At 38.8% G+C, this 23,341-nt stretch overlaps 1 protein-coding gene across 1 annotated transcript in view; it reads left to right on the top strand.

The window, feature by feature from the left end:
* Positions 1-22,053, top strand: part of DMGDH (dimethylglycine dehydrogenase) — a 62,220-nt gene extending 40,167 nt beyond the window's left edge. The window contains exons 15-16 of the mRNA XM_028526098.2: positions 16,453-16,587; positions 21,831-22,053. Of these exons, the coding sequence (XP_028381899.1) occupies positions 16,453-16,587; positions 21,831-22,046 (351 nt within the window). The 3' untranslated portion in view covers positions 22,047-22,053. The remainder of the gene's footprint in view (positions 1-16,452; positions 16,588-21,830) is intronic.
* The last annotated feature ends 1,288 nt before the right edge of the window (positions 22,054-23,341 follow it).

Genomic DNA, 23,341 nt, shown 5'->3' with positions numbered 1-23,341 from the left:
ATTTGTGCATTTCCAGAGAATCTTGGCCAAGATTCACAGAGAATCAAGACCTAAGTGTAATGTGTTTAAGCAGTTCAGAATATTTTTATCTGTAAGGTCCCCTATTGCCTTCTTGCTTTCCCTCTCTCTTACTGACTAGGGGTTCTAACCGGTAGAAATGAAATAAAATGTAATATATAGTAATCACAAATTAGAAAACAATGTTGATTCTAGAAAATACAGGATCTCTCTTTGAGGGAAAATTATTTAAAGCATAGAAATGAAACAAAACAAAGACAGTACAGTAGCAAAAAGCTTATTACCAGGCTTACTATACCCTAAGTAGTCAATAAATATTAGCAGTTTTAAAACATCCGAGTGGAATTTAATCATTGTTGACAGACAACAAGTTAGAAATGAATTTCTAATATGCTATAGTGGTAAAATACCCATCTCTGTTGGGGAGATTTTAGGTAAGTAGTAGTAGGAGTTGAAGAGGCAGAAAATTTTCAGTGACTCTCAGTCTTGGCTCCAGTAGGATCATCTGGACTATGATTCTTTTAAATCATACAGTGCTTTTTCTTTCTACCTGCAAACAATATTTGCCACCATGCACCCTCAGTAAATGGCATTATAATAATATTTCAAAGGAGCTACCAATGTTTCACACACTATGTTCAGCAGAGTATTCTTTTATTTATTTTTATTTTAAAAAATTTATTTAATTTCCTTAATCCGTTCACTTTTTTTCACCTAGCCCCTAATCACCCTCCCCCCTGACAGCTGTCAGTCTGTTCTCTGTATCCACGAGTCTGTTTCTATTTTGCTTGTTCATTTATTTTGTTGATTAGATTCCACATATAAATGAAATTATATGGTACTTGTCTTTCTCTGGCTTATTTCACTTAGCATGATACTCTCCGGGTCCATCCATGCTGTTGCAAAGGGTAAGATTTCATTCTTTTTTCTGACCAAGTAGTATTTTATTGTGTAAATATACTACAGCTTTTTAATCTACTGATGGGCACTTGGGCTACTTCCAAATCTTGACTAATGTGAGTAATGCTGCAATGAACATAGGAATGTGTATGTTCTTTCGAATCAGTATTTTGAGTTTCTTCAGATATCTTCCCAGAAGTGGAATTGCTGGGTCATAAGGCAGTTCCATTTTTTAGTTTTTTGGGGGAATTCCATACTACTTTTTACAGTAGCTGTACCATTCTGCATTCCCACTAATAGCGAATGATGGTTCCCATTTCTCCACACCCTCATCAGCACTTGTTGTTTATTTACTTATTGATTACAGCCATTCTGACACGTATGAAGTGATATCTCATTGTGGTTTTAATTTGCATTTCTCTGATGATTAGTGATGTTGAGCAACTTTTCACATGTCCATTGGCCATCTGTATGTCCTCTTTGGAGAAGTGTCTATTCAGGTCTTTTGCCCCTTTTTTAATTGAAGTGTTTGGGGTTTTGGGGGGATTTTAGTGTTGTAAGCTCTTTATAAATGTTGGGTATTAACCCCTAATCATTTGTCTCATTGATGAATATGTTCCCTCATTTGGTGTGTTTTCTTTTTCATTTTGTTGATGGTTCCCTTTGCTGTGCAAAATTTTTAATTAGATGTAGTCCCATTTGTTTACTTTTTCCTTTTGTTCTCCTTGCCTATAGCAATATAGCAGAAAAAATATTGCTATGAAAAATGTCTGAGATTTTACTTCCTATGTTTTTTTCTAGTTTTATGGTTTTGAGTCTTTAAGTCTTTAATCCATTTTGAGTTTATTCTTGTATGTGGTGTAAGAAGGTGGTCTAGCTTCATTTTTATGCATGTATCTGTCCAATTTTCCCAACACCATTTAATGAATAGATCATCTTTACCCCATTATATGTTCTTGCAGCCCTTGTCAAATATTATTTGACGATAAAAGCATTGGTTTATTTCTGGGCTATATGTTCTGTTCCATTTATCTATATGTCTGTCTTTATGCCAATACCTGCTGTTTTGATTACTATGGCCTTATAGTATAGTTTGATATCCAGTAGCATGATTCCTCCAACTTTGTTCTTCTTAAGATTGCTGTGGCTATTCTACGTATTTGTGGTTCTATATAAATTTTTGGAATATTTGTTCCAGTTCTGTGAAATACATCATTGGTGTCCTGATAATAGGAATTGTGTTGAATCTCTCGATTATTGTGGGTAGTATGAACATTTTAAAATTTATTTATTTATTTATTTATTTATTTTTAGAGAGAGGGAAAGGGAGGAAGAAACAGAGGGAGAGAAACATCCATGTGAGAGAGAAACACTGATGAGTTGCCTCTCGTACATGCCCTATCTGGGGACTGAGCCCGTAACCTAAGCATGTGCCTTGACCAGGAATCCAACCAGTGACCTTTTCCTTTGCAGGACGAAGCCCAACCAACTGAGCCACACTGGTCAGGGCAGTATGAATGTTTTAATGATGTTAATTCTTTCTATCCATAAACCCAATATACATTTTCACTTATTTGTATCTTCTTCAACTTCTTCCTATATGCTTTAAAAAATCTTGAGGTTCAGGCTGCATCCCAGATCAGTTTAAAAAGAATCTTGTGAGTAGGGACTTAGGCATCAGTATTTTTTTAATTCCCCAGATGATTCTAGAAAAGATTGAGAATAATTTTTTCAAATCAGTGATTTTCAAATGGCTGAACTTTTCTATCTTGGAGAACTTTCAAAACATTACTGATGCTGTGCCCCAGTGGTTCTCAAAGTGGGGCTCACAGACCAGCACATCAGTGTTGCCTTGGATCTGTCAGAAATGCAAGGTGTTGAGTACCATCCCAGACCCCAAAATCAGAAACTGGGTGCCCAACGGTCTGTCTTAACACGTCCTGCAGTAGACTTTTATTTTAAAAGAATTGTTCCAGTTACACTTTACATTCAATATTATTTTTTATTAGTCCAGATGTACAGCATAGTGGTGAGACAATCATATACTTTACAAAGTGTTTCCCACGATATTTCTAGTACCATACATAGTTATTACAATATTAGCACCATACATGGTTATTATAATATTATTGACTATATTTCCTATGCTGCACTGTACATCCCCTGACTGTTTTGTAACTACCAGCCTGTACTTCTCAAACCTTTCCCCTTTTTTACCAAGTCCCCCACCCCCTCCCTCTGGCAACCATCCGTCTGTTCTCTGGATCTGTGAGAGGAGATTCTGACTCACACTTGAGCTCGAGTGTGACCTACCCCACACCTACCCCAAACCAACTGGCTGGGCATGGTGGGGGTCATAATAGGGTCTAGGATTCTTGGTTTTATTATGCAGTGAAGATTGAGAACCACTGTCTTAGTTTTTTTTTTACCTCATGCCCTGGTCCTAGGAATAAACAGGAAAGCAGAGAAACAGGCAGAGTTATCAGAGGCTGGTGCTATAGAGTCTGAGTGGAATGGCTGTAAGTCGGTAGATGCATGACTCATTTTGGCTAGTCTGCAGGTGAATACATTCTATCCCCCCTTCTTTGGAACTGGCAGTAATTTGGTTTTTTAATCACCATATCCTAGCTAGGTGGCCTTGGGAAAGCTATTTCATGTTGTACCTGAGATTGCTAATCTGTGAAATGAGGGCTCCCTTGCCATGTCTAAAATTCTAGGAACTACCAGCTAGCACAGCGGTTGATGATATCGGTGCTACATTATCTACATGAACCACATAGTTGTGTCATTTTAATTAAGCCATCCTTATTCTCTTACTCATTTCCGTGGCTGAATGATAAGAAATAGAAAGGAAAGAAAGAAAAAAGGGAGAAAAATTTAGGCTAAGATAAAGCTTGTAATTCCTGAAACATCTTTCAGAGTGTATTCAGAGTGTATCAGACTAGCAGGCATTGAACCATTATCCTCACTTGTACCCAATTTCCTTTATGAAACAATAATTCCACCCTACAAGCTTAAATGTGCTGGTTAGTTGACTGCTTTATAATTTGGAAGTCCATGTACCTTGGTCTAGGAATGAATTGAAGTAATTATCTAGATTGCTTTTATTTACCATTATTTTATTTTAACAGCTTAACTAAACATGCAATAAATTGAAATATTAAAAGTATACTGTTTGATAAGTTTTAATGCATGTTTACACTCATGGAACCATCACCATGATGAAGATGGTGAGCATGCTGCTCATCCCCAGAAGTTTGTTCATGCCCCTTTGCAATCTCTACCTCCAAACCCTCCACGCACCCCCACGTGATCCCGAGGAACCTTCTGGCACTGTAGACTACTTTACATTTTCTAGAGTTTTATATAAATGCAATAATAAATAAATAAATAAATAAATAAATGCAATCATACACATGTACCCTTTGTTTTCTTTCCCTCAATATAATTAGTTTGAGACTCATCTGTGGTGTTACGTGTATCAATAGATAATTCCTTTTGATACTAGGTTATATATATATATATATACCACAGTTCGTTTATATATTTTCTGATTAACTCTTGAGTTGTTTTCAGCTTATGGCTGTTACAAATAAAATGGCAATGAACATTTGTGTACAAGTACTTGTATGGACAAATGCTTTCTTTTTTTTCTTGGATAAATACCTAGGAGTGAAGTGGGTAGATAAAATATCAGGTATGTGTTAAATTTTTAAGACACTATTTTGTAAAGTGATGTACCATTTTATATTTTACATTTCTACCAGCAGTATACAAGAGTTCCAGTTCCTGCACAACTTTGCCAATCACTTGTCATGGTCAGTCTCTTTAACTTTAGTTTTTCTGAGAGGTAGGTAGTAGTATCTCATCAAAGTTTTAATTTATTTCCTTAATGACTTGATATTGAACATATTTTTATGTACTTGTCTACCATCCCTATCTCTTTTTATGTGAAGTATCTGATCAATTCTTTTACTAATTTTTAGTTCTTTTCTTTTTTCTTTTCTTTTCTTTTCTTTTTGTTTTTAGTTTTAGAAATTCTCTTTGTATTCCAGGTACAAGTTCTTTATTAGATACATGCTTTACAAATATTTTTCCCAATCTGTGTCTTGTCATTTCATTTGTCTAATAGTGTCTTTCAAAGAACAGAGCTTTTTAAAAAAGTTATTTAAATTGTTGTTGCAGTACAATTTTCTATCTTTTACTCCCATCCCAGCTCACCCACCCAACCCTCCCTTCCTCCCTGCCATTTCCACCCTCCCCTTGTTTTTATCCATGTGTCCTTATACTCATTCCTGTAAACCCTTCCCCTTTTCCCCTGAAATTCCCTCTCCTCTCCCCTCTGGTCACTGTCAGCCTGTTCCCAATTTCAGTGTCTTTGGTTATATTTTTCTTGTGTGTTTGCTTTGTTGATTAGATTCTTGTTAAAGGAGAGATCATATGGTATTTGTCTTTCACTGCCTGGCTTATTTCACTTAGCATAATGCTCTCCAGTTCCATTCATGCTGTTGCAAAGGGTAGGAGCTCCTTCTTTCTTTGTGCTGCACAGAATTCCATTGTGTAAATGTACCACAGTTTTTTGATCCATTCATTTCCTGATGGGCATCTAGGTTGCTTCCAACACTTGGCTATTGTAAATTGTGCTGCTATGAACATTGGGGTGCATAGGTTCTTTTGGACTGGTGTTTCAGGGTTCTTAGGATATAATCCTAGCAGTGGAATTGCTGGGTCAAAAGGCAGATCCATTTTTAGTTTTCTGAGGAAGTTCCATACTGTTTTCCATAGTGGTTGTACCAGTCTGCAATCCCACCAACAGTGTACTAGGGTACCCTTTTCACCATAGCCTCTCCAACACTTGTTGTTTGTTGCTTTGTTTATGATGGCCATTCTGACTGGTGTGAAGTGGTATCTCATTGTGGTTTTAATTTGCATCTCTATGATAGCTAGTGATATTGAGAATCTTTTCATGTGTTTCTGGATCCTCTGTATGTCCCCCTTGGAGAAGTGTCTGTTTGAGTCCTTTCTCTATTTTTTAATTGGGTTGCTTGTCTTCTTAGAGTGGAGTCGTGTAAGTTCTTTATATATTTTGGAGATTAAACCTTGTCTGAGGTATCATTGGCAAATATGTTTTCCCATACAGTTGGTTCTCTTTTTATTTTAATACTATTTTCTTTAGCTGTGCAGAAGCTTTTTATTTTGATGGGCTTTTTATCCCACTTGTTTATTCTTTCCTTTATGTCCCTTGCTTTGGGGGACGTATCAGTAAAAATGTTGCTGCGTGAAATATCTGAGATTTTCCTGCCTATGTTTTCCTCTAGGACTTTAATGGCGACATGGCTTATATTTAAGTCTTTTATCCACCTTGAATTTATTTTTGTGTAAGGTGTGAGTTGGTGCTTGAGTTTCATTTTTTTGCATGTAGCTGTCCAGTTTTCCCAACACCATTTGTTGAACAGACTGTTTTTACTCCATTTTATGTTGAGCTTTTTAATTTAAAAAAAAATGTATTCATTGATTTTCGAGAGACGGAGAGTACATGAGAGAGAGAGAGAGATTTGTTGTTCTACTTATTTATGCACTCATTGGTTGATTCCTGTATGTGCCCTGACCTGGATCAAACCCGCACACTTGGAGTATTGGAACAACGCTCTACCAACTCAGCTACCCAGCCAGTGCTAATGTATTGAAGTTTTAAAGTATATTTTATTGATTATGCTATTACAGTTTTCCCAATTTTCCCCCTTTGTCTCCCCTCTGCCCCACACCCCCAATCCTCCAGCATCCCCCCCCCACTTAGTTTATGTCCATGGATTACACATATAAGTTCTTTGAATTCCCCATTTCCTATACCATTTTGACCTCTCCCCATCCATTTTATGCCTACCAATTATGCTTCCTCCCTATTCCCCTCTTCCCCCTCCCCACTGAAAACTGTCCATGTGATGTCCATTTCCCTGATCCTGTTCCTGTTCTAGTTGTTTGCTTAGTTTTTGTTTTCATTGTTTTTCTTTTTTTAGGTTCATTTGTTGATAGTTGTGAGTTCGTTGACATTTCACTGTTCATAATTTTTGATCTTCAATTTCTTAGATAAGTCCCTTTAACATTTCATATAATAGGGACTTGGTGATAATGCACACCTTTAACTTGACCTTATCTGGGAAGTACTTTATCTGCCCTTCCATTCTAAATGATAGCTTTGCTGGATAGAGTCATCTTGGATGTAGGTCCTTGCCTTTCATGCCTTCAAATGCTTCTTTCCAGTCCCTTCTTGCCTGCAAGGTTTCATTTGAGAAATCAGCTGACAGTCTTATGGGAACTCCTTTGTAGGTAACTGTCTCCCTTCCTCTTGCTGCTTTTAAGATTCTCTCTTTATCTTTAATCTTGGGTAACTTAATGATGATGTGCCTTGGCATGTTCCTCTTTGGATCCAGCTTCTTTGGGACGCTGGGCTTCCTAGACTTCCTGGAAGTCTATTTCCTTCACCAGACTGGGGAAGTTTTCCTTCATTATTTGTTGAAATAAGTTTTCAATTTCTTGCTCTTGTTCTTCTCCTTCTGGCACCCCTATCATTCGGATATTGGAATCTTTAAAGTTGTCCCAGAGGTTCCTAAGTTTCTCTTTATTTTTTTTTTTTGAATTCTTGTTTCTTTATTCTGTTCCAGTTGGATGTTTATTTCTTCCTTTTGTTCCAAATCATTGCTTTGACTCCTGGTTTCCTTCCTGTCACTGTTGGTTCCCTGAATATTTTGCTTTATTTTACTTTGTGTATCCTTCATTTGTTCTTTCATTTTGTGACCAAGCTCAATCAGTTCTGTGAGCATTTTGATTACCAAGGCTTTAAATTCTCCATCAGATATGTTGGCTATATCCTCCTTGCTTAGCTCTCTTTCTGGAGTTTTGCTCTGTTCTTTCATTTGGGGCATATTTCTTTGTCTATTTCACCTGTTAAGTTGTAAGGGGGAAGGACCTTAGGTATTCACCTGGGCAGGGCAACTCTCCTTGCTGTGTTATGGCACTGTTCATGGGGGAGGGGTCAGGGAGGGAACAATGCAGCTCACCTGCTCGGCTCTAGCCCCATTTCCAATGAACTCTTGTGTGAGACTGGGAGTTTCTCCCACCATGGCAACCCCCCCTGTAGTCTACAGTGAGCTCTGAGTCTCAGTTTTCCATTCAACCAGCCCCACCTGCATGGTCAGCCCATCTTACCGGTCTGGTTGGTCTGGTTGACTATTTCTTAAATTCCTTGGTTGTTGGAGTTCCATGCAGTTTGATTTTCTGGTACTTCTGGTTGTTTACTGATTTTAGATTGGTTATTATCCTTCTTTTGGTTGTGTGAGGAAGGAAAGGGTTTCTACCTATACCTCCATCTTAACCAGAACCTCTTACCTGACTCTGATTTTTTTAATTTTTAAAGTCCTTATCTGTTTGTTTGTTAATGAGTCATGCTTTTGGTGTATATCTATGAAATCTTTGCCTAATCCAAAATCACAAAGATTTCCTGCTGTTTTTCCTAGGGGTTTTATCATCTTTTTACATTTAGGTCTATGACTCATTTTTACTTAATTTTTGTATCTGGTGCAAGATATGAAGTTTATTTTTTAGCATATAAACATTCAATTGTTTTCAGCACCATTTGTTAAAAAGACTAGTGTTCTGAACTGCATTTCCTTGTGTACCTTTGTCAAAAATCAGTTGTCCATATGTGTTTAGGTCTGTTTCTGGACTTTATTGTGTTCTATTGATCTACAGATGACCCCTCACTTACAAATGTTCAACTTAATGATTTTTCAACTTTTTGATGGTACAAAAGCAATATGCATTCAGTCAAAAGTGTACTTTGAGTTTTGATTTTTTCCCAGGATAGCAATATGCTATATAATACTCTGTGTGATGCTGGTCATTGGTAGCCAGATGATTTTGCCCAACTGTAGGCTAATGTGAGTGTTCTGGGCATTTTGAAGGTACACTAGGCTAAGCTATGATGTTTGATAGGTTAAGTGTATTAAATACATTTTTGATATATTTCAACTTACAATGAATAGTAATTTGAGGAGCATCTGTATTGATCTTCTTGATACCACTACCATACTGTCCTGTTAGTGGTAGCTTAACTCATGTTGTGATAGCCCTGCAACTTTGTTCTTCTTTTTCAAAGTTGTTTTAGCTGTTTTATGTCCTCTGAATCCCCATATATTTCAGAGTCAGCCTGTCAATTTTTTTTTAAAAGGCCTGCTGAGATTTTGGTTGGTTTTTCATTCTCTAGGTCAGTTTGTCTTCCAACTCATGAACAAGGTATATCTCTCAATTTATTTAGTTAATCTTTTTGCATTTTGATGCTAGTATAAATGGAATTTTTTATTTCAATTTTCAGTTTTGTATTGCTCGTAAACAGAAAACAATTGGGTTTTGTATGTTGATCTTGTGTTCTATGCTTTGCTGAACTCACTGACTACTTCTAGTAGACTTCTTTGGATTTTCTACATGGACAATCATGTTCTATAAAATAAGTTTTTAGATAAATGTACAAGTAAGTATATAAATAAATAAGTATATAAATAAGTTTTGCTTTATCTTTTCTAATCTGGATGCTTTTTATTTCTTTTTCTTGTGTTACTGAACTGGCTAGAACCTCCTTCAACAAAGTTAAATAGCAGTGGTGAGAGCAGACATGGTTATCTGTCCCTGGTCGTAAGTGGGAAGCATTCAGTCTCATTTAAGTATGGTGTTAGCTACAGGTTTTGCAGGGTGCTTTTTATCAGTTGAGGACATTTATTTCTATTTCCAGTGCTAAAAGTTTTTTTAAATTGGGAATATTAGATTTTGGCAAATGCTTTTTCTGCATCTATTGAAATAATCATGTTTTTATTTTTTATATGGTAAATGACATTTATTAATTTTCAAATATTAACCCACATTTCATTTTTGGAATAAAACCCACTTATTTATGTATTATGTTTTTCCATAATGTTGGATTTTATTTGATAATTTAAAAAAGAAAATTTGCAGCTACATTCTCCTTATAAGATGTTGCAGCTTGTAATTCTTTTATTCTCTCTCTCTCTCTCTCTCTCTCTCTCTTTCTCTCTCTCTTTGAATGGAATGTAAGCTTCGTAAGTACCGTTCTGACAATGCAAAATGTGTTTTGTTTACCATTTTATGCCCAGCACCTAGCTCAGGGCTGGCAGATAACAGTTGCCGAGCAAGTATTACATTGTTGAAAGCAGTGTTGAGGGAGGGTGATGGAAAATGCTGGGGGCTCATGATGAAGGGTCTCACTTACTAGGCTAAAGAACTTGGAGTGCACCATGACTGGTGTGGCTCAGTTGGCTGAGCATTGTCCCACAAAGCGATAGGTTGCTGGTTCGATTTCCCATCAGGGCACATGCCTAGGTTGTGGGTTCGGTGCCCAGTCAAGACCTATACTAGAGGCAACCAATCAACATTCTCTCTCACATTGATGTTTCTCTCCCTCTGTTTCTTTCTCCCTTCACTTCTCTCTCTCTCTCAAAAAAAAATTTTTTTTGCAGTGTGTCCTGGAGACATTGGGAAGCCATGAAGGGTGTTGAGTAAGAAGTGAGACTCTAGTGATGAAAAACAAATTAAAAGGCTATTAGCCTGGTCCTGGGGGAATCACCTTCCCCATTATTGGAGAAATCCAGTGGAGAGATCTCAAGGGCGTCAACTAAGTCAGTGGCCATAGGATGGAGAAGAAAGAGCTGTGAGTGATATTAACATGGCAGGGTGGAGAACCCATGAGGACTATATGTGAAAAGCATGCTGAGGAGGAGTTTGCAAGAATTTGTGGGGTTGCAGAGCTCTGGGACAGCCAAGTGCAGAGTCTCAGGCAGCAGCTGAGCATATGGTTTTGGAGACCTCTGGTCCAAAAGTATGGATTTGGATGATTCATATGAAAGGTGGTAATTAAAGCTAGGGGTGTGTTGGGAGCACCTCTTCTATAGCACCCAGTCCTTACCAATGAGGTACTTATCATACCCCATAAGACTGGAGGCTTCCTCAACTAGACCGTGAGCCCCCTGAGGACGGAGCCAAGAGTTCTTAGGGCTAGAACTGTCTAATAATTACTAGGGGCTTTGTAAGTATTTGTTGAACAGTTTGAATCATGGGTCTGCCACTTACTGGTTCTGAAACTAAACAAGTTGCTTCACCTATAAGCACTTCAGTTTCCTCATCTCTAAAATGAAGAAACTATGCATCTCATAGGTTTGTTACAAGTATTAGATGAGATAAAGAACATTTGGTACCTTTATAAACATTAGTTCCACCTGATTGAATTGACTCTAAAATCTTTTAGACTTAAAAGAAAGAGCTATAGATAAAGCTCTTTCAATTTTTTGAAGACCCCAGCAAGAAAGATTTTTAGGTCCCTGGTGAGACTTCATTTCTTCATGTTTTCCTCATTTTCTTTAATAATTAATTAGTTTGCATTTAGACTTGAGTGCTATACTAAAAACAGCAAGTGGGTGTTTCTCACTTTAGTCTAGAGAGATGAAAACTATTATGAAAACTCTATCATGTAATATTGCTAATGCTGTTAAACATGGATGTACATCAGACAAAGCCACAAGTCCATCACGCTATTCTTGTTTGAATCATTAGACTCAAACACTGAAAAGTAAATATTCTCCTTGGCAGTGAATCTAGTGAAGGTCATAAAGAACACACACAACGGGGGCTCTCTTCCGTCTGTAAAAGTAGGAGCAAATTCCACCCCCAGAGCTGCGCCTGGTTTCTAAGGGGGGCTTTCTTGGGAACCAGGATGTTACAGCAATTGTCTTATGCCTTTGTAACCTCTTGATATTTAAGTTAAAGGGACTTGGGCCAAAAATTATACCAAATTGGTGGCTTCCTTGAATTTTCTAATGGGTATACACCCCAAATATATGAAACAAAAAAGCTCCAAAATTTAGGTTTTTATAATTCCTTTCCCAGTCTGTGAAAACCTACTAGGCTGGCTCTGTCCGTAGGAGACCCTTCCTTCTGCTGCCCCAGTCAAACCTTGGTTCTAGAATGTCTTGGTTCTCCAACAGTTTGGTTCTCTGTCAGGTTGTTCATGGAAAATATGTCCTGCTTGTCTAGTAAAACCCAGTCTCATTTCTCCAGCAGACAACACTTCCATGCTGATACCTGTGGGTTCGGCCACTCGTCTCTCAGGTGACAAACAGGAGACTCAGTTTTCAAACATATTGCTTCTTGCACAGTTTTCTGGAATGAATTTAGTTCAAGAACTGAGGTTCCATTATTGAATTTGACTTTAGCTACATATGAGAACTCTCCATTGCCCTGAGAAGTGGGACCAGTAATGTACTGGTTTATTTCATTTCCATATACTTTTAGCTAATATGTGTAGTTTTAAAAGAGCTAATAAGAGATGAGTAATTACATTTCACTTAAAATCTACTTAATGTTTTCATCTATGTGGGTGTTAGATTTAGTATGTATCACAGGTGGCTGTTTTAATGGATCTTATTGCTCTTTAAAATTAATAAATTAAAAAATATAAGCCAAGGTTATTTTTAAGCTATAGTCTCGGTGCCCCAGGAATGTACATCTCTTAAAGACATGAATAGCTATTTCTATAGTTAGTTTGGCAGTGACTCATTAAAGAAATGTGTTTCTGTTCTCAGGTCATCTCGAAAGCACCAGTTTTAATCACAGCACTTACTTTTAGTCATTTTTCCCTCTCTCATTTATAATGAATAACTATGTAATACAGTAAAATCTACAGTCTTGAGAGGAAAGTCAAGCAAAACGAGAATGACGCGACATCACCCCACTTCAGATCTTCCCAGGCCGGCACAAGGGGAGCTCGGGAAGGGCGCGTCGTCTCGAGGGGCAGGGGTCACCTCTTCTCCAGGTTGGACGTCTGCGTTCCTTACATTTCACTAGGTTTTGTTGTCTGTTAGAGTGTCGTTTTCATTCTTGTCTGAGAATAATATTGCTGACAAGATCACTTCCTAATTCAGGGACATATAGATGTCAAATTTCATTAATACTAGCCTTCAGGGTATTTTCAAATCCTTTTATGTAATACAAAAATATTATTGGACAGTGAATATATTTCAAATAGGTTTAGGCTACCTAGGAATAATTTAAAAGAAATATTTTTAAAGTATTTATAGCAGCTCTGCCTGCCAATGAGGGTCTCCAGGTACGGTCATTAAAAAATACATATGGATAAAATCTAAAGGTGCTGAGTTATGTAGCCGTGTAACTGAGCCTCACTTTTGCTGGGCCTTTCTCGTCCATGAACTGAGGTAAAATTTGCTGTCTCGTAGGAATGCCGTAAGGGTTAAATGAGCTCACAAATATACAGCCCTCAGCGCTGTGTCTAGCACCAGGTGCTCAATACATTGTAAATATTATTTATCAACATTATTTATTTTTTACTGAATTCGTCACTTTCATTTTTCTCTTCTAAAGGAAGTATTCTGGGATTGTCCCCCCAGCCCCTCCTTTCCCTGGTTCCTGCGATTATCCGATACTTTGTGTCCCTGCTTAGACTTTGGTGAGGTTGTGAATTTGGCAAAGGTTGAGTTAGGCCCCCCTTCCAGCACATCTTATTCCCTCAACCCCCTGGCACCCGCCCCGGTAGCTCTCATCCAGCACCCCCACGAGGACCTATTTCTGAAAGCTCTCCTTGTGGCCATCCTTCACCACAGCCCCCCAAAGGTGTAGCAGGTGTCAGGGTAAGCGGCTCAGTGGAAGCCCCTCACAGAAGACGAAAGTCCGCGCTGGGGCTCCCGAGAGCGTCTTTCTAAACAGGTTTCCTGATTTCTTGGCCAGATTCACTTTTAGACTTCAAATCCACCATCTGTGGGTTCGTGCGAAGATCAAATTATAATGTAAATGTAAGAACTTTTGGAAAAGGCTACGCAGGCAGTAGTTACTATGAAAGCTCATCTTTAACAATTCAGTTCACACTCCTCCCTCCGCACAATTGTTGCAGATGGACCTGCTGCAGCGCCGCCCCTCCGCCCCAGAGGGAAGGGATCGCTCCCGGTCCCCGAGCCCCCACTGTGCTGACCCCGATCATACAGCATGTTTGTTTGCATCCCTGCCTCCACACAGCAGACATGCTTGCTTTGAATTTACAAAATATTGTATTTACAACATTGACACTCTCACTGAACAAACAGAACCAACACTGAGTCGTGTTTCAAATTGGTGTAGCTGATTTGTGTGCTATCGTGTGTCTTGTTCCACCAAATTCCAGCAATCTCAATTTATCCTCCTCGCTTCTGACGTGTTAACACATCGAGGAGATACAAGAATTTCCAGACTGGGCATGTCGTGAGGTGGAGGGAAGAGGCCATATGTCCTCAGCAGCCTCGCGGGAGCTGTGACCACGGTTCCCTTTAGCTCCGAATGCCTCGTGCCTGACACAGTGTATGACACACAGCAGGGGGATAACAGTTGAGTAAATAATCAAAAGAAAGTTCTGTTAATAGGGACTCACGAAGACCCAAAACCTTCAAGATCTAATGGAGCTCTAAGAGTACAGATTTAGAGTTAATAACAGGAGGTACGGAAACTGTTTGGCTCTCCCGGCCCCCCGCAGATCACACTGTGCCACGTGTACTGGGCTGTCAGCGCCGGTGCCAGGGCTTGTCCACACGGTAAAGGGGAGACCGCCCGGCCCTGGAAAGACTTCCCCTTGCCATTATTTAGCCATAGTGTAAGTCTTCTCTTAAAAAGGTTGCAAAAAAAATGTTGCTATTGTTAGAGGGTTCTTTCTATGTTCACGTACCCATGTTTTAACCATAATGAACTCTGGTTTGTGACTTTTGTTGTGAATTTGTCCTATATATGAATTTCCCACATATGAAATCAGATGAATCAAGCTCTTTCTATGGATTTGCTTTGTTTTCCCCTGGCAGTCCTGGCTTACATAACACGGGATCAAGACTTCTTTGAATTTTTGCCTGGCTTCATAATAAAGCTTTAAAATTGGTTGCCTTCTAATTCACACTGGGGAAGGGGAAAGAATTGGACTTTCATTTTGCAATTATTTTAACCTAGGCCAATGGACACTTTCTGTAGCTTCCTATACAGGTCAGCAATTTAAAGTTGCAATATCCATAGAAATCACTATTCATTGTGGACCTACCCCAAAAGTTCTGAGTTAGTAAAGGAGTGAACTGGCGGTCTTAGGCAGAGAGTATGTGAGGACCCCTCTTGCTACTTAACCAAGAGGTTAAGGGGACTTACTGCACCAATCCAAAATGTTTTGTGTGCAGGAAGAGCTGTATAAATCCTAAATGTTGAAAGCAGAAGAAATTTTTTGGCATGGAATATTTTTTCCTCCTTTTTATTTTTTGGCCAATGAGGAAATTAAAGTCATTGTTCCCTTTCTTTTCTCTTAGAGAGTAGTTGATCTGCACATAAGAATTATTTCTGAGAATTTAATTTCCCACACTGTAACCCTGATTAGATCTCACTCTCAGCGGTGTGATTTGCGCATCTCTGATGCCCCGTTTTCGCGTCCAGCAGGAGTGCTGGTCTGAGCGCACAGCACATGGACACTGTCCTCTGAACTCCTGCTCTCAGCCCCTGACTAGCGTCTCCCACTCGCCTGGCCTTCTGGTTGCACAGAATTGTCTCTCCTGTATTCACTAAGTGTCTCCACTGATGAGTTATCACTCACCTGTTCATTGTAAAGTGTTATTAAATAAATGCTAAAGCCCTGAAGTTTGCATGATTCCTCCATTCCTCCTTTTTTCACGCATACGAATGGATTCAAGGTTATCCCTGTGACACTGCCGCTCACTCACACTCAGTTGTGTTGCGTTGGAAGTAACCCTGAGTTTGCCCAGAGGGATGCACCAGGAATAGCAATGTCATCTGTCATGTGCTGCATGGAAGGAGGGGGAAAAATGTTAAAATGCGCGATGTTAGAGATAAGCTCTTTGATCCAACCGTCTGTGCCTGGCCAACGCTGTGACCCACACAGGGCCTGGCGTGGTGCCCCACACCTGGGCTCAGTGCCTCTGTGCGTTTCCTGAACAAGCTAATGGGTGCAACTCAGTAGGTTAATACATTCCCCGGACCATTATTCTGAAGAAGGAAAAAGACGTCAAGTATTTGGGAATTGTTTTTTGGCATCACATTTCAAAAAGTGAATTGCCTTCTTGTGAAAGGCTTACTATCGGTAGAAACTGAGGTAGCACTTCGCTCACCACCAGCGGGGACCACTGCCCAGAACCATTAGATGCAAGGGTCACTTTCATAATCCACCCTTGCAGTATAATAGTACCTTATGTTTTCTGCCTAGGTAGCTCTGGTAGAATTGTTATCACAAGTTATTACCTTTAAGTCTAACCTATTCAGAAATAGGTGGCTGATATTGTCATTTGAGGACTAAGAAATATTTGTCTAGACGTTTGATCCAATCTGTACTTTTATTGAATGTGTAATTGGCAAGAAAATAGCAAAGACAAATTTAAATGCTTGCATCTCTAACCTTGTCACAGCGTTTGAGCATTCATTCATCATCATTATCTTGGATTCCCGCAGCCAGCGGACTTTATAGGAAAGCAAGCACTGAAACAGATTAAAGCCAAGGGGCTGAAACGGAGACTGGTCTGCCTCACCTTGGCAACGGACGATGTTGATCCGGAGGGAAATGAGAGCATCTGGCACAATGGCAAGGTGAGAGCCGAGGACCTCCCGGCGGGGCCACTGCGGCGTTTTCTGCAACAGGGACTCCCTCGTCTCTATCTGTCTCCTTTCAGAAGTTTTGCTCTTTATTTATCTCTTTTTGGGTTGACACACTTTTGATTTCTGGGCTGACATTCAAGAAACAGAAATCAATTAAGTAAAAGGAAAACAAAATGCTACACAGTTTCAAAAACATAAAATTCATATGCTTTGGTTAAAGAAAATAAACCCAAGAACTTGAAAGACATTCGACAACGAGGACGGTATGATTTAGAGAGCAAGCTCATCTACCTGCCCACCACATCCATGTCTGTGAATGCAGAGGTGGATTTTATAATGAATTTGGCTCCCAACTTAGCTTCTTTCAGGAGAAGGTGATTCGAACCGGAGCACATTGGCAGGAAAAAATTTCTCAATGAAAACATCTGTGACAATAAAGGGTAGGGACTTGGGAAGCAAAGTGAAAAGTGGAAACCACTTTGTTCTTCAGGAAGAGTAAAATTACCTTCTTCTCACTTTGGGATGCTACATTTCATTTTCTCTTTTGGTTTTCAGTAAAACCAGGTAACTCATGATAGACTTCATCTCCACCCTTTTCATGACTACTTGTAAAATCCAATTTGCTGTACACCTCAAGGTGTTGCTGCATTTTGGCTGGGGTCATCAGGCAGGTGCAGGGCATGCAGCTTAGACTGGGGGGCGGGCACAGAGCCTTCACCTGAACAGCTGGTTTGCATGGAACAGTGTCTGCTTGGTCGATACCCAGGGACCCACATACTCCATGCCTCCGTTATTACTCATGCCCTGCAGCCTACCTAATATTAGTTCCCATTTCCCCCATCTCTTCAGTGACAAAAAGAGCACTGGAGGTGCATAAAGCCAGTGGGCTCACATACCAGCCTTTGGATTACTGAAGAAATGGCCATTCGGGCCGAGGCATAGGTCAGTCGGGCATAGAGCTAACTAAAATCTATAGAGCTCCTACTGTGTGCTGGGTGGTTTTTATGTACTCTCTAATCTGATGTTACCACACCCCTCCCAGATATGTACGATCATCTTCATTTTAATGAGGCTGATCATTTTGCTGAGGCTTTGAGGCTGGGAGAGGTGAAGTAGCTTGAGGTTACACAGCTCATGACTGATGGAGCTGATTTCTGACACAGGCATAGTTGGACTTTGAATTGCTTATCTTTTCTTCTAAGCCGTGCTGAATACCCCAGTTTACTCTCTTCTCTGTCTCTGCTGAGGTCCCACTGCAGTGTCTTCAGCACTAATTAGGTACCCACAGTTCTCATAGATGTGAGTAGCAGCTGGATGCCATTAGACAATAAGAAGCCAATATACTTTTCTCAGGTCTCGAACTCTTTCTTAAGTGCCTCCCGTATAATTGTGCTGCCTTTTTCTTGTGTTTGAACCTTTCCTACTCTTAACTCACTGTTTCCCTTTCCTCTTTCTATTTTAAACCTCTGGTTCAGCCTCTATTCTTAGTAGGCTTTTCCTCCAATTTCAAATTTGCCCACGATTTCTGCTGATAACTACCTCTGCCACAGACCAATGGCGTGACCTGATCCTAGCCTCTCTGGGTCTGTTTTCTCATCTATAAAGTGAAGCTATTGGAAAAGATAATGTCTAATGTTCTTTCCACCTCTAATTAATCTTTCCTAGGGATTATATTTTTCCCACCTCATTTTTCTTCCGCTTTACATTTTCACTGTATTTCATCCAGCTTTCCCAGTCTTAATAATATAGAGCACACCCATCCTTCCACCAACTTTCTGTTTTACTGGGCCACAGATTGACAGATTACACTATAACATTCTGTCTGCAACCCTACACCAACTAGGACAAACTGACAGACTCTTAGCATGTTAAATATGATGATACCCAAGCTAAAGTTAAAAAGCCTGGACATCTGTACCTTATATTCACACAATGTTATATGTTAATTATGCCCCCAGGCTGGGAGGGGGGACCCTGGAAACTCAAGTCCATTTTTGAATTTTCCTTTGCTGTATCTGTGCAGTGAGTTTACATGCTATATTGTTCATCTTTCCCACAGTATGTCATCTGCTTACAAAGAGCTTAACCTACTTGTAGGATCCTTTATTAATACTATTGCTGCTAAATTTTCTGAAATCAGCTTATCTGCTGTTTGGTGCTTAATAGGCTTTGCATTTTATCATGTGGACAACCCTCTTCAATCCACCTTGTGCTCTAGAATAATGTGATATAGTTTTTGCTTTTTATTTCTTGATTTTGTCTGGACTTGTACTGCCTTTGGTATTTGACATTCCATTCCTGCAAATATTTCCAATACTTGAGATAGGGTACAAACGTACTCAAGCAATCAGCAAGATTTTATTGAGTGTTTACTCTGTGCCAGCAATATTCTAGGCACCAGGGATGCTGCCGTGAACAAAATAGGCAAGAATCTCCGTCCCCGTGGAGCTTAGATCCCAGGGGCAGGAGAGATCAACGATGAACATATAAATAAAATAAGTGGCAGTCAGGGAGTGAGTAGCACACTGAGGAAAAGGAAAGTCCAGTTGGGAGATGGGCAGTGCTGGATAGAGGGATTATAATTTTATTTTTTTTTATTTTTTTAAGGATTATAATTTTAAATAAGGTTTATTTTTTTTTAATCAAGGCACAAAGATAGGAATGAGAAGGAGTTTCCCTGAGTTTTAAAAGCAGCTTTGCTGGTAAGTAGGTGTTGAAGAAGATTATGAAAAAAGGAAGTTTGGAGAATTCAGAATGTGTTCTTTTTCATTATTCATAAACTAAAACACCCCAGGACAGCTAAAGAAACAATATATCATCCAATTTAAATTATGTGACCACCTTCAAAGGCCGTTTACCAAGTTATCTTCTCTAAGTCGGTTAGAGGCGTCTTCAGGTCTCATAAGAGAAGAACAAGAAAAGGCTAAAAAATAAACGAGCCTTCTTTACATTGGTACCAAGGAGGCCAATGTTTGATTTCACGAAGAATGTATGGAGACAACTGTACTTGAACAACAAGAATACGAGAATGAGCATCTACTAAGCAGGTTGTTCTTGTTATTTATTCACTGAGCAAAAAGAACCGGTGAATTTAATTGAATGTGAAGATTTTAAGGTAGAAACAATATAAAATTTATGCTAGAAAAAAAATGTTTCCCTGGATATTTAGTAATAGGATAAAAGAAAAGGACAGACTTCTAAAATACTCTGGGCAGCTAACTCCGAGATTAGTGGGAAATTAAAGGAGAAATGAAAGTAATCTTGCAGAAAGCAAAGCATTCAATATGTATTTTCAAAATAGCTTTCACAAAAAATATGCTACTCCTTTAACTTACTAAAGCAGAAAGAACTGTAAGACAATCACTGCTGGGATTTTAAGAGAGGGGAGAGCCCGAGGAAGTGCGAGGAAGTGGTGTTCATTCACAGTCCCCAAAGAGTGGCTCTGGGGTCTTGACCTAGTGAGTTAGGGGATTTGGCCAAGAGACTTGCTCAGGCCTCTCCCTGTTTTCTTAAGATGCCCAAGGAAGTCAGGCTAACTTTCCCAGCTCTCCAGAAACAGGTCTCTGTTCTGCAGACTGGGACTTGAACCCAAAGTTACCAAGAAAGTCTTTCAAAAGCAGCGATTAAGAATCCAGCCTCCTTGATGCAGGTTGCTGTCTTATATCACTAACTATGGTCTAACGGAGAAAAGCAATTTTAAAACATGTGTGTTATCCCAGCAATACTTGGGCAGTTAATCTGCAAGAGAGAAGCCTTTACTAATGAATGCATTTATGGTTTGTTTTTTAAATCAGCCAGTTCTCACCATAACAAGTTCAGAAGTGATACAGAGAGGTTCTGATTTGGTATTTCAAAAAACTGGGGCTACAGAGGTAGGAGTCTATATTTAATTTCATGAAAGTACAGCATCTAAAAGACTATACGTGCTGTAAAAACTGTTGACTCTAGTGGGCTCTTTGCTGAGGCAGCCGAAAGGCCACCAGGCTGATGCCTGCCTGCGCGTGTTTCAGGGCAGCGGCTGCGACGTGTGAGCTGGACGGCGAGGCTGTGCGGATGGGTGCGACGTTGTGTAGCCAGGAGAGGCCATTCAGAGCAGGGCCATAAATCATATTTGGCTTTTGTTGTCTCCCTTTTACATTTTTAAATGTGGTATTTTAACCCGATATATGTGTAAAAGCATTTTGATCTGCTTTTCCTTCTATTTCAAACTTTCCTTTAGACCTTTAGATCTGGTTTCCACTTATCCTCTTATCTTCTAATCAGCCTTGTTATACTGAAATTTTTTTTGTAGCATAAAGCTTTTGCTTTCCTCTCCTGTGTTTGATTCCTTGTTCAGTATTTTCCTCTGTTTTGCCGTCCCAAGTCATCCTATTTCATCCTCCTTCAGGGGGATTGTTCATGCTGAACACCGTGCCTCCACTCATCTGGGAAGTTTCATGTCCCATCTCCACCCGCCTAATTGCACCCACCTTCAAAGAGTAGCACAAATCCTGACTTAATTATGTTGACTTAACGGTCTTGACTTCCTGTTATATTTCCTCCTATCTCTCTATGTTAATTCCTCAGTGAGGCTGGAAGCTCATGAGGGTGGGAACCAGGCCTCTACTAATTCTCTGGAATGTACGGAGTAGGGCTGGAAGGGTTAAAGTTAACATTTATTTAAGTGCCTAGCAATTGCCAGGAACTGCTAAATGCTACCTGTAGTCACACACAGAACGTTCACTTCCCATTGACTGTATGTCAATAAATAGTTTAATTGAGTACTGTTTTGGCAGGCTGTGTTCTCAACCCCACCGGGGACTGTTAACTAGGTTTGCATTTGGGTTTTAGATTTTTCTCCCATGTATTTGTTGTTGCCATACTAGTTTGATAATAGAAGAGAATTTCTTTTAAGTGTAAAGTGAAAATATTCCATTTTTCCTCCTATTAGACCTCTTGGCATGCAAATGAGCAAAATGCTGCCAGGTATTAAGAAACTAGGTGTTATTATTTAAAAATGAAAAGTTTCAAAGTAATGTACCTATATAAATTTGAGAATTACTTTTCATAATTTGTAAGTTTTCATTAATTTTCTCAAAAAAGTGAAGTTTTCCTTCTGGTGGTATACCCATAGACAGCGTATCGTAAAACTTTCAGATTGTGAACTGAATCTCTAATTTAAATGTTTCCATCTGGAGGGGAGAGGCACAAAGCTGTGGCCTGCACTCCGAACATCGCTGGGTCTTGTTTTTCAGGTGGTTGGCAACACGACCTCTGGGAGCTACAGTTACAGCATCCAGAAGAGTCTGGCTTTTGCATACGTCCCTGTAGAGCTGAGCAAGGTAGGACAACAAGTGGAAGTTGAACTATTAGGCAAGCATTACCCAGCAGTCATCATACAAGAACCCTTGGTACTGACGGAACCAACCAGAAACCGGCTTCAGAAAAAAAGTGGAAAGGACAAAATTTGAAAAAGATATTCAGCAATCAAATTAATTATGTGTGCAAAATTATCATTGATTTGCAGGGGAACAAGGAAAACCAAGGACTTATTTCAAAATCATCAAAATCTAGATTTAGAATCTTAAAACCTGTCTCCTCTTCCCTTTGGTAGATAGCATAATGGATTAGTACTTTACATTGTTTCAGATGAAGAAATTAGAAATGAATGCTTTTAGTACCCTGTACTGTTGCTTATAAAATTCAATCAGTAAAACATTTATTTGTTTGCTAATATACAATCATTATTGCAATAGAATTAGAGGATAGAATATAAATAAATAGAATTTATAAAAATAAAATGAAATATAATTTCATTTTATTTTTAAAGACATTAAATAATTTTAGAAACATATGCATATGGTTTTTATTACCTGAAAACCAATTAATATATTATGTTTTACATAAAAACAAATGCAATACTGTTAATGGGTTCACTGCATTGAGAAACATCTTAGTTGATGAAGAATAGGCTTGATGAAGAATAGGCTTTTTATATCTTTGATAAAAATAGTAAAATTTAATGTTGATATATTTTATTCAGTTCTCTGAAATATTTATTTTCTTGATGACCTCTCTGAAAGCAGCTTTATGGGACATTATTATTGTCTTTTCAAAGGTTGTTTTAGAAGAGAACTTACAAAAAAACAAAAACGGTCTTTCAAAGGAAGCAATACTTGTAAACCTTCTGAAATGAAGCTGAAATAGGAATAGGTTGTGCCAGTACAGACACAGTTTGAATACTGAACACCTCTCTGTGGGGAGAATTAATGCAAGTTGACATCACGCTGTGCCGTTCTGAATATCATTTCACAAAGCACTTGACAAAACAGCTCAAACAAGAGCTTAAGAGCTGACAGGACTGCCCTTAGTGCTGGGTGCAGCAAGAAAAAATCCATTTAGAAGTAATTCTTTGATATACTTCTTGAAATTATTTGGGTTTAGTTGACTGAGTAAATCACATTTTTGGTAAAAGGTAATTTATCATTTATAATTTATTATACACTTGTTAAACATTTATTGAATTTCTCCTAGGTATTAAAGAAAGATGAATGTGAAACATGAGAAGATTCTGTAATTAAAATAGATTTTCAAATAATTTCTTGCAAGTTTTGAAAAAGTGTCTAATTTGTATTTTAAATGTTTCATTAAAGTAATTCTATATTAGAACACTTCAACATGGCATTCATTTCTCTTTGGTATGTCCTCTTAAGTAAGAAAAGGAGGCAATCCTTCTGGTAACCTTTCCTAATTATCAAGAATTATC

The sequence above is a fragment of the Phyllostomus discolor genome, chromosome 3 (genome assembly GCF_004126475.2).
Source record: "Phyllostomus discolor isolate MPI-MPIP mPhyDis1 chromosome 3, mPhyDis1.pri.v3, whole genome shotgun sequence".
Classification (NCBI taxonomy): Eukaryota; Metazoa; Chordata; class Mammalia; order Chiroptera; family Phyllostomidae; genus Phyllostomus; species Phyllostomus discolor.
The sequence above is the reverse complement of the archived record's forward strand: the minus strand, read 5'-3'. Positions and strand labels throughout refer to the sequence as shown.